The sequence below is a fragment of the Chenopodium album genome, chromosome 5 (assembly GCF_948465745.1).
Source record: "Chenopodium album chromosome 5, dcCheAlbu1.1, whole genome shotgun sequence".
NCBI lineage: Eukaryota > Viridiplantae > Streptophyta > Magnoliopsida > Caryophyllales > Amaranthaceae > Chenopodium > Chenopodium album.
The window spans coordinates 55,116,422-55,128,488 of record NC_137838.1 but is presented as its reverse complement, the minus strand read 5'-3'; the positions used below and the strand labels follow the sequence as shown (position 1 = coordinate 55,128,488).

The window sequence follows — 12,067 nt, the reverse complement described above, 5'->3', positions numbered from 1 at the left end:
TGGTGGATTTTGAACATTAGTGCTCCGGTAGGAAAGGTATGGATGATTCCGATACCCAGGATTGTAAGTGTTGGAGTATGGGTTATTCTGCCTATAAGCTTGGAAGGCATTAACTTGCTCCACGGAACTCCTGCAATCCTGCTCCCAATGACCAACAATACCACAATTTTCACAGAAAGCCTCATTAGAATTATTATTAATCGCAGAAACATTGGCTACGTTAGCAGTGCTCAGATTATCTAATTTTTGACAAATAGAGGTCAGTTGAGCTTGCAAAAAGGATACAGAGTCGACGCTATGTTTCCCCTTGTTAGCAAATCCTCTTGGATTCCCATATTGGGAATTGTGTATCGCCATGTCTTCAATAACCTGACCTGCGTCATCAACATTAAGATTCATAAATCTCCCACTAGCTGCAGAGTCTAAAATTATTCTAGAAGAATTTCCAATGCCGTTATAAAAGGCTTGGATTAACTGCCATTGTGCTAAATTGTGGTGAGGGCATTCTCTTTGTAAGTCCTTAAACCTCTCCCAAGCCTCATATAAAGACTCATCGGCTTCTTGGGCGAAATTCTGAATCGCACTCCGTAGTACTGTTGTTCTCTCTGCAGGATAATATTTGTTATAAAAATTCAAAACAAGAGTTTCCCAGTCAGTTATACCAAGCGTAGTTCTATTTAGACCATTAAACCACAATTTAGCTTTTCCAGTTAAAGAAAAGGGAAAGAGAATCTCCCTGATTTGGTCTTGAGTGACCCCGGCTTGCCTTATGGTGTTGCAATATTAACAATAGTCGGCAATGTGAAGATTCGGGTCTTCACCCTTGGCTCCACTGAATTGCTTCCTCTCTATCATCGTTATAAATTGAGGCTTAATTTCAAATTGAACCCCATCAAGAGCTGGAGTGGGGGTGAGATGTGGAAAATCCGTAAGCTTTGGTTGTGAATAATCACTAAGTTTCTTTGGAGCCGCCATCTCTGATTCTGTGTCTGATGATGTCTCTAAATCGCTAGAATCAGTTGGAGGATCGCGGTGATTATTATTAGTATCACCAGAATCCGCCAGGATTTGCTTGTAGAAGTTTTTCTGTCTATGGAAGGAACGTTCGATCTCAGGATCGAATGGGATGTAACCTGATCTGGAACATCTGGGCATAAACAAAAACTAGAAGCAAATATGAGATTTTGTCTCAGAGAACTAACGCTCTCTGAGACAAAAAGGGAAATAATCTAGACTACAAAAATAATCAGAAATAAAAATAAACCGTTTCCCCGGCAACGGCGCCAAATTTTGACAGGGTAAAGTCGTATCCCCTAATCAAAAATAATTACCTAATTCACTAACTAAAGTAGATAGGGAAGTAGGGTCGATCTCCACAGGGAAACAAGTCTTTTTACTCCTAATTAAATATTATAATCTAAATTATTTAAGTAACCAATATTAAAAGTTGAATATGAAACTAAACTAAAAAGAGTAAGAAAAGGGAGAAAATAATATATAAAAGGATCTAGGGCATAGGTTCACCAATAAATAATACTCCGGGGTAAAATAGGGTAATCAATCATTGACTTTGCATAAATAACATGATTAACAGGCTCTCGCAATTTATTAACCAACATAGATCTAATAGGCTCTCGCAATTTACTAGATCTAAGTTCTTATTGAAAATAGCCTTTAATATCAAATTAACATCTGCTCGATTCATCAATTTAATATTGCTATACTTTTACAAGCCGCAATTGTAAAACATTAAAACAATCCAATAAGAAATCATCATGCAATACCAACAATCAATAATAGTCAATCATCAATGCATCAATTAACCAGATTGTAAAGGGCTCTCGCTACTTATTACAACCACATAATTAATTTATCGGTATTAAATCTCATCTCACGAATCTTGACTTAACCATTTATAAATTAACTTGCCTATTGAAACTAGACCTAAACATTAATTCTCATCTCTCGATTCTTGAATCAATATTGTCAAACTCATGCATAAAAGATAGGCCTAATCTAGTCACAGAGCATTAAATCAATCAATAGGAAATTAATCTAGCATTGATAAATAACAACAATAAATTTACCCCTTCATATTATTTATGGATCCCCACAAACCCTAGAAATTAAACTACTCACACATAATTAAATATAAACTAAGCAAAGCAATAAAATAAATCATGATCAAAGGAATAAAATAAATAACTAAGATTAAGGGAAGAGAAATCGTTACCAAAATAAATCTGAAATTAACTAAAGAAAATAATAACAAAGGGTTAGAGAGAGAAAACTAAGTAGAAAGAGAAAGTCTAAGAGAAAGGATTAAGAGAAGAAGAAGTCGTCCTAAAATCGTATTCCGAAGGAGTATTTATACTCCGTACAAAAATCCTAAACTAAAACAAACTAATACGACTCTAATTGTCTCCTAAATAAACACGCGCCCGATCGGGCGAGGCACCGCCCGATCGGGCGAGGCACCGCCCGATCGGGCGCGCCTTTTTATCTTTAATAGCTATCTCGCGCCCGGCCGGGCGCGTCACCGGGCGCTCCTCCCGCCCGGCCGGGCGCGCCTCCGGGCGCCAGCCTTTTTGGCCGGGCGGATCATTTGGGCCAATATTTGGACTTCGATTGGGCTCCAATTCTTCGGGCCAATCTGGGTTTCCTCTTTGGGTCTTGAATACTCGGTCCAAACGCCCCGGTATCACCTCTACCGAGCCCTTAATCACCGGTTCGATGTCTCTAACCGGCCCTGGGCTATAAACTCTGGTCGTGCTTCTCCAATGTTCGTGATTGCTCCAAAATATCTCGAGAAAATACTCCAAAAGCATAAATCCCTGCAAAAGTCAACCAAATCTACAAAAACACTAGAAAACACCAATTAGTAATAAAAGTGGCTCTAAAGAGCCAAAAACACTACTAATTATGACCAAGGGACGGGGGTAAAATACTATATAAAACGGACACATCAGCGAACCAAACGGTATCTGTCGGTTATGACATCTTCGCTCATGCCTTCCGGAATAATCCATACCCGGTCCTCGAGCACGTATTCAGTCTTTTTGTTCCCAACATCGTGCTTCTCATTCGGAATGCAATATCCCAACCTTTCACACTCCTTTTGGAGTTCCTGAAACTTAGCATCTGTGTAGATTTTCTGTAACAATTTCTCTATCTTGAAACCACTCACAAGCCTCCTAACGTACTTGGCACATCTTGCATCAGCATCCAACTCAGACTTAACACGCTTCTCCATCGCCTTAGTATATTTTTCTGGAAATTCATATAGCTGAGTTTGCCTGTTCACAAAACCATCGAAGAAGCTGTTTATGCTCTCCACGCGTTGGGTTGTTTTCATTCCCGCCCAAAAATATTCCTTCATAAATGCCGGAACCCACATATGCCTTTCTTTATAAAGGCCAAACAACCAGTCATCATCTACTAAGTCATACTGAGACATTAATGCATTCCACCGGCTTTCAAACTCTTCAACAGTAAAGCTCTCGTAAATAAGAGTCTTCAGTGGGCTCATAAAGTCTTCATAGCTGCCATCATCAACAATGTCCAAATAACCATACATACACACAAAATATCCACACAAAATATACAAAATAACAATAAAACTACATGTTAACATCAAAGGTTTCAAATCTGAAACAGTCAACATGATAGCTTAAGCAACTATTACCTAAACACATATTAAGGAATCATAGCTTAAATACTCAACCATGAAAGAATATACAGACAACAATTACAGAAGAAACTGATGATGTATCTTGTTGAGTTAATATGAAAACTTAAAAGAGTAAGAATATCATAACAGGGGTGATGGTAAGAAAGTAAGACAAAGACATTGTAATAACATCTAAATCACAACAAGACAGTGATGAGTTGATTATAAGGTTTTATACACCCACTGTCCAGCATTGCAAAAAACCACAATTAACTTCTTCACAGTACCTAATTGATACTAGCATTTCGGACATTTATTTAGGAGGAACAAAATATATAGCAGAGTAAATGTACATAACAAATTTACTTACTATTTACACTTGCCAAGCTTCTCCGGAATTTTCCTTAGGATATGCCAAATACACCACCGATGCCGAGCGGATGGCATCACAGCTTGCAGTGGCTTCCTCATTGCAAGAGCTTGGTCTGTCAGGATTGCGCCCGGAGGTTTGTTGCCCATGCACGCTAGCCACTGCTCAAATACCCACGTGAAAGTATCGGAGTTTTCGTGTGACACTAAGGCACACCCAAGCAATAAAGATTGACCATGGTGATTAACCCCTACAAAATTGGCAAAGGGAAGCTCGTACTTGTTGGTGAGATAAGTTGCATCAAAGCAAACGACATCCCCAAACTCCTCATAGGCCCCCCGACTCCTAGCATCTACCCAAAACACATCCTTCAATCGGCCCTCCCCATCTAGCCGGTGAGCATGATAAAAGTTTTGATTGTCGGCTTGCATACGGTCAAAGTACGACATCATGGCAGCAGCGTTCCCACCTTCCATCTTCAATCGACGCTGCTTATAGACCTCATGCTGAAGATCTTTTACAGTTGGCATAGTCTCTTCACCCCCCAATTCAGTACCCATGCATCGATGTATTTGCTTCACTGGAACACCTTCTTCGTAGTAGTCGAACAACTTCTTCACCGATGATGTGTAATTTTTCATTCTGTATTCCTTCACCAATTTCGACCCGGAAGGATCCAGTTTGTGAGAGTGATTTAATACAACAGTCCTCAAAACCCAATCACCATCAGAGTTCACACTTCCATAAATTCTTGCAAGGCATTCACATTTCTTAGAAGTCCTTTTACCCCGAACCAATTCCTTTTCAGCTACATCACCATTCACTACACCACCAGTACCACATACTTCCATCGCTTTCTCCCTCTTCTTGGCTTCTCTCATTGCCCTCATATCAGGGGGGGCCCCAACACTCACAACGCCATTTAATTTCCCTCCTCTCCTTTCCCTTATTAAAAGAACCTGCTTGTCGTGTTACACCAAATCCATGCTGTTCCGCATACTCTTTATAATACTCTTCAATATCTTGCCAACTTTTAAAAACCATACCAACTCTAGGTGGTTCCACAGTTGAGTAGACAGAAACCTTGTTTGTTGACACAATGGTCTCAACTGTCTCCAAGGTTTTTACAGGGGAGGTTAATTGAAGGCCAATTTCACTACATCGAGAGGCCTAAATATAAGGTGTAAGGCAATCCAAAGAGGGTAACTCAGGTGGAGTTTCAGGAACACTCTCATTAAACATATTCTCCTCACTCACCAAGCCCATATCTTCTTCCATAACAAACAAACTGAGTTAGGAAAACAATCACTATCTTCAATTTTGATGACACGCTCAAGTCATATCAAACAAACAATGCGCATCCAAAAACACAACATTACATAACCAGATAACATACTTACATCAATTAACAGACCAAAATCAATTAACAAAATAAAATCAATAAAACCCCTTAAAATCACCCAAACACAACAAAAATATCTCATACTAGCAAAATCAAACATTATTACCACTGGAGAAAGAGTACAAAATAATGAAAGAAGAACTTCAGTCCAAAGAACTAACCAATTTCAATCTAACATTCATAAACCTCAACCATAAATCAACACCCAACATAAACAGGAATGAATAATGCAAAAGGAAACACAACAAATTAGAAAATAATCACATCTCGGATAACGAATTAAGCCACTTACCTCTAATTACCGGTCCAGTTGTGCTAATTAACACCTTCAACCTCGTACCAAATCGGAAAAATCTAACTACTCACTGGCACAGTACCGGTTTTTGGCTTCGACGCTCGTCTTCATTTGTGATTTGGTGAACAAATTCCGCGACAGCTTCCAAGGAGAATTCTCATAGTTAGGGTTTAGATCTTCATTCGGGTTTGTGTCCCTCCCTCCTGGTTTTCTCACTCATACTTTTCTTTCCTTGGATGAGAGAGAATAAGATGGCACACAGAAAAGAACATTAACGATAGTTAGTTAGACGTTAGTAAAAGTATCGTTACAAGTTTTTAGTCACAAAATTCACACAACGGGGTCAAAATAACCAAAACAATATTTTAATATTACTTTTTCACAAAAGTTGCACAGTATTACGAAACTGCCATGATATTAACATCCTTGGTTGATATCTGATATCAATGGGGTCAGCCTCATTATTATATCTCAAGAACAAAAAAGTCATACAACCTACAATAAATTAGTGGGAAGCCGAGATACAATATGGGCCCCCACTCCTCTAGCTATAGCAAAGCCTACCCTAGTAAAAATATGAGCTGCAGCACGTGCTCCAATGTCTTGCGTCGTTGAGAACCTCTTAATTCACTTATTATTATTATTATTATTATTATTATTATTATTATTATTATTATTATTATTATCATCATCATCATCGCATTATTATTGGAATCATTAAATATTATTATAAATATTAATTATTATTATAATTATTAAATATTATTTATTTATTATTTTTATTATTTTTTTTAGTAAATATTATTATTATTATATTAATAATTAATAATTAATAATTATTATTATCTTTAAATATTAGTTATTATCTTTAAATAATAACTTTTATTATAAAAAATCAATTATTATTATTATTATTACTAATTATTATTTTTACCATTTTTATCATTATTATTATTACAATAATTACTGTTATTAATAAATATTATTAAAATTATTAAATATTAATTATTTATTATTATTATTAAATAGTAATTATTATTATAATAATTCAATAGTAATTATTTTTTTTTAAGCAAAGCTGAGCAGAGCAGCTCTACAGAACAGGGCCTAAATAAGACAATACCCTATTACCTCACTAGACATCTATTAGTTAGTTTTAAGGGTGGTACCCAAGAGTTAAGATCGAATCCCTCCTACAGTCCTACATCATTTCCCTTTTGTGGTCTCTTTACACCTTAAAATAAATAAATAAATAAATAAATAAATAATGTGTGGCTTGTACACTAGGTGAAAAAAGTAGAATGGCACCGCCTTAATGGCACCGGTTCTTCAAAAACGGTGGCAAAAACATGGGTTAAAGTAGGCAGGTTTTTTAGAAGAGGTTTTTGGCACCGGTTTGAACCGAACCGGTGCCAAAAACCTTTTTTAAAAAAAAAAAACCCTTATATATTTCCCTAAACCCAAACCTCCCTCATACTCGGCCTCCCTCCTCTCTTCTCTCTCCTGATCTCCTCTAGCCTCCTCTCCTCTCTCTCCTCTCTCTCTTCTCTCTCCTCTCTCCTCTCCCTAAAAAAAAACCCCCTTGTTCACCTAAACACAACCGAAGACGACCACCAACACCACCACCAAGTCCAATACTCAAGACCACGAACAACAACGAATCTAATCAAGATGGGTTTGATTTTTTGGGTTTAATTTTTCGATTTTTCTGGGTTTGTGTTTATTGGGTGTTTTTTTGGGTTTGATTTTGGATTCTAATTCGAATTTTCTTTGGGTTTCATTAATTGATTTGAATCGATTTTCGGATTTCGATATTCTGGGTTTATTGCATGTGTTTTTTTTTTCGATTTCGATTTCTGGATTTCGATTTCTAATTTTGATTTTCTGGGTTTATTGCATGTGTTTTTTTTTCGATTTTCTGGATTTAAATCGATTTTATGGGTTCTTGCATGTGTTTGATTTTGGATTTTAATTCGGTTTAATTTTTTAATTTTTCTGGGTTTATTTTTTTTTTCGATGTCTGGGGTTATATTTTTTCTGGGTTAATTTTTTTTTTTCAATTTCGATTTCGAGGTTGGATTTTCTGGGTTTATTGCATGTGTTTTTTTTTTTTAATTTTGATTTCGAGGTTGAATTTTTTTCTGGGTTGATTTTTTTTTTTCTGGGTTTCATTTTGATTTTTTTTTTTCCGATTTCTGGTTTTTTTTTTTTTTTTTTTTTCTGGGTTTCAATTCGTTTGTCATACATTTGAATTTCTGGTTTGTTTTTTTTTTTTCTGGGTTTGAATTCCTGCTTTATTTTTCTGGGTTTGAATTTTTTGGATTGAATTTCTGGTTTTTTTTTTTTGTTTTTCGAAGCTTATTTATATTAATTTTTTTTTTGTTTTTATTGGTGCAGGTATATCATTTTAGATCTTAAATTGAAGAATCAAGATTCAAGAATATTGATTTAGATGTGTAGGGTTTTTTTTTATTTATATTCTAATTTTTTTTATTTACGAGTATATTGTAATTTTTTTTTATTTATAATGTAAATTTTTTTTATTTATTTATATGTTGTAATTGATTGTAATTTTTTTTTTGATTATATATTGTAAAATTTGGATTATATTGATTGAAATTCGTCAGATTTAATTGTGATGTTTTTTATTTTTATTTTTTGATTTAATTGTTAAGTAAAAAATGACAAAAAAAAAATTATATATATAATGGGCATTTTTGGCACCGGTTAACCGGTACCAAAAACAATGGAAAAAAATATTTGGGCTATTTTTGGCACCGGTTAACCGGTGCCAAAAACTATTTTTGCCACCGGTTTGAACCGGTGGCTTTTCATGCTCGTAATTGGCACCCCCCACATTGGCACCGGTTCAAAACCGGTGGCATTGAGGGGTTTTGAACCGGTGCCAATTACGTTTTTTCACGTAGTGGTAAAAGAACAAATAATTCCTATAAAACTGAGCGAATAATCCTTATAATACTAACGAAGTAACTCTTTTAATACTAAACATGTAACGCATATTACACTGACAAAGTAACCCTAGTAACACTAAACCAGTAACTCCTATAACACTAAGAAAGTAACCCAAAACATGATAGCTTCCCACAACCACAAATAAAAAATTAAAAAAATAAATAATAAAAATAAAATAGAGTTCATTGACTTCAGTCATACTCTATCTAGTTAGTCTAATTACAGTAAAGTCTCACTACACTGAAATTCTTACCCTAAAAACCCAAAAATATCGACCAAATTTTGTAATATCTCTAGTATATGGATAAGAGTAATACGAGCTTAGTTAATTTTCTAGCATAAAGCCCATATAAAATTTCTAATATAAATCAATTAGTTTAGCACATACAGAAAGACTTGCGTGGACCTGATCCACAATAATATTATTGTGGACCCGATATTTATACACACGCAACTAACATTATATTGAACATAGTGACCCTTAGTTTTGACATAGTAACCTTAATTTTAACATAGTAACCTTTTAAAACTAATATAACGTTTAATATTATAGTGAACTTAAAGTACAACGTTATGACCCTAATGTTAACATATTGACCTTTATTATTCATATTAGCCAGTATATAAAATATTTCGTTAAAAAAATTAACCTCTTATAGTCTATATATTACCAAAATGATTTTTATTTCAACATAGAGACCTTTTCTCAATTATAGTGACTTTTTTTTTAACTAATAAAACAAACATAGTTTCTCAAATGTTAGTGGTCCACAATAAATTAGTGTGAACCAGGTCCATTTAAAAATTTGTATAGCACATATGTAGTAATGATAAACTTTTGTGTAAAAAAAAAATGATAAACTTCATTACAAATCTCCTTCATTTAAAAACTCTCTAGTGAGAGAAAGTGTTAGTGAGAGAATCGTTCTTTTCTATTCCATTGCTTTTACTCTGCTACTTCAACCTAGTTTCTTAGTATCAAGAATTTTAGTTACTGTATTTCTCCTAGTTTCATCTTTCTTTAATAGTTCAAGATGAGTGCTTATGAGTTTCCGAATACGTTTGTCTATCCTCATAGGGTAGGTGAATTTGGTGAACCTCTTCCTTTCCATGAGACTAGTTTTTTGGATTGGAGCTGTTGTATCATTGGCCGGTTTAAGGATGACCGTGAATTTTCTCTGTCGTTGGTCCAGCGATTAGTTTCACGTTATTGGCATCTTCGTGCTCCGGTGATCGTTCGACCTTACGGTTCAGATTTTATCTTCTTTTGTGGCACAGAAGAGGATGTGATACAACTAGACATGAGAGGATGGGTACACTTCAAGGGCAGTTTCATGGTGTTGCAACGTCTCCGTGGTCATTCGGTTCCTGGTAACCTTAATTTACGCTTGGTGGATATGTGGGTAACGGTTGAAGGTCTGCCAATTCAACACTCAACTCCGATGGTGGCGGAGTCTGTTCTTGCTCGTGTGGGTGATATAACTGACAGGGAAGAGCTACAGGGTCAGTTTCCTATACCTCGACCTCGAGTTAAATTACTTGTTGATCTTTCAGTGCCTATAGTTCCTGGTTGTTATTTCCCTACCTATGGTAATCGAGCTACATGGGTTCGATTTAAATACGAAGGAATATTAAAATTTTGCAAAAAGTGCGGATTTGTCGGACACGGTCGTACTACGTGTAATAAAGAACAAGATGAAGTTAATTTTCATTTGGAAAATCGCTTTCGTAAGCTCCACGAAAGCGGCGCACGTGTTCTATTTGGTCCTACGGATGTTTCGTTATACTCAAATTTGGTTCGAGGTTTTCGTCCAACTCCGGATGTTTGGACTATGGAGCTATGGTTTGGTGGTCATATTGATGATAATCATTCTGATGATTCAGGGGAATCACATCCATCAGATAAGGAGTTTTGTGCGGATGATCTTGGTGATTCCCCTCCACCTCCATGGTATCCTTCTCGTTCTCTACCGGGTTTATTTCCTAACCCCTAACTTGGTGGGTTTTGTGGGGTGGAAGATGAAGTATGGCGGCGAAAGCAAGGTGTTCTCCGAGCAGAACAACCGCAACTTGAAGTTCCTCTGCCACGTCGTCAACAGCCTCGTGTGCCTCATAGGTTTACCTTTTCCCATGCTGAAGGTTATCAAGGCACCTGGCAAAATAATCCTAATTCTACACGATAGGTTCAGTGTAATCACATGGGTCAATCTTATCCCTTAAATTCTGGAGCGGTGCTTTTACCTCATCGGATTTATCATCGTAATCTTCCTCATGTTAATGAGGTCATGACACCTCAAGAGTCTTCTTTCGACACGTCAACAGGTAACATGAACTTACCTTCCTCTTCAGATAATTTTTCTGGTACGCAATCTTATCATGTGCCTCTTAATAGTTCAACTGTTGTGACCCAATATCCCATTCTATCTCAAAATGGGCCACCTTCTCTTACCAACCCAATTAATCATTTGGACTCTTTAAATACTAAGTTGGACTTTAATATTGGGCCTCACACCATGGAATCAAGGTTAGCAAATATTCACGGAGCCCAAACTTCTCATGATTCCCACTCTAAGGAATTCGAACAACTCCTCCTTCACCAATACAATCCAGATGGTTTGTGCCGTGGGTTTAATACAGGCTCTGTTTCTCGGGACCCTTATGCTGATTTTGGTCGGAATATCCAGCGACCTTCCATTCCGGTGGGGATGCGTTTTTCGCCTCCACCCCTAGGTCCGACTGGTCCGGTTTACCCTAACCTGTTTGGAGCGGGTTGCAGTACATGGGTGGGAGCATCTTCTACTCACTCTCACAGTACTCCTTAATTAACTCCGTCCTCTGTTGCGACTTCTTCAGCGGCGGCAATGGAAAATTTGGTGGCTGCTGATTCTGGGTATCAAGCAGATTCTTCTTCGAGCATGTTAAATGTTTCAAACAACCAAATTGTGGTACCTCAAGGGTCTTCTGAGCACACTCCCCTGCCGGAATCTGATAGTCCGGTTCCTATGGAATGCTTGCCTCCTATCTCGTCCAGGCCTTCAGTCCATTCTTCCCCAGTTTCTTCATCTTCAGTCCAGTACGGGAAAAGTAAGGGAAAGAAGCCTTTGTGTCTCAAATTGGCGAGAAAAGGAGATAAATTTTGGAACTGGGTTAAAGAGGATTGCTCCTACAAACGTCCTGCATCGTCTCATGAACCAGTGATTCCTCCGTTGACTATTGGTCATGCAAATTCTGCTATCTTCTCATGTCTTAAATCTTTCAAAAGACACAAGAGTGCTTCAATGGGGAATGGTTCTTCTTCTGATTCGTCTTCTTCTGAGGGTGAGGTGGCTCCCCGGTCTGGGCCACCACAGCCACCAT

At 36.9% G+C, this 12,067-nt stretch overlaps 1 protein-coding gene and 1 non-coding gene across 3 annotated transcripts; one reads left to right on the top strand and one right to left on the bottom strand.

Moving 5' to 3' along the window:
* The first annotated feature begins 487 nt into the window (after window positions 1–487).
* LOC145633444 (small nucleolar RNA R71) lies at window positions 488–594 on the top strand. Its single transcript, XR_014112769.1, has one exon. It is a non-coding gene; the product is annotated as a small nucleolar RNA R71 (small nucleolar RNA).
* A 1,599-nt stretch (window positions 595–2,193) lies between these two features.
* On the bottom strand, window positions 2,194–6,007 carry LOC145630755 (protein FAR-RED IMPAIRED RESPONSE 1-like). Of its 2 annotated transcripts, none has more exons than XM_081682926.1 (3): window positions 5,735–6,007; window positions 4,041–5,328; window positions 2,194–3,542 (listed from the first exon to the last, which is right to left on the bottom strand). In XM_081682926.1, the coding sequence occupies exons 2-3, from the start codon at window positions 4,928–4,930 to the stop codon at window positions 2,966–2,968; spliced, it is 1,467 nt and encodes a 488-aa protein (XP_081539052.1). In that variant the 5' UTR covers window positions 4,931–5,328; window positions 5,735–6,007; the 3' UTR covers window positions 2,194–2,965. The 2 variants fall into 2 exon arrangements, with proteins under 2 accessions (XP_081539052.1, XP_081539053.1); XM_081682927.1 differs by having other exon boundaries at window positions 4,041–5,308.
* Window positions 6,008–12,067: the final 6,060 nt, after the last annotated feature.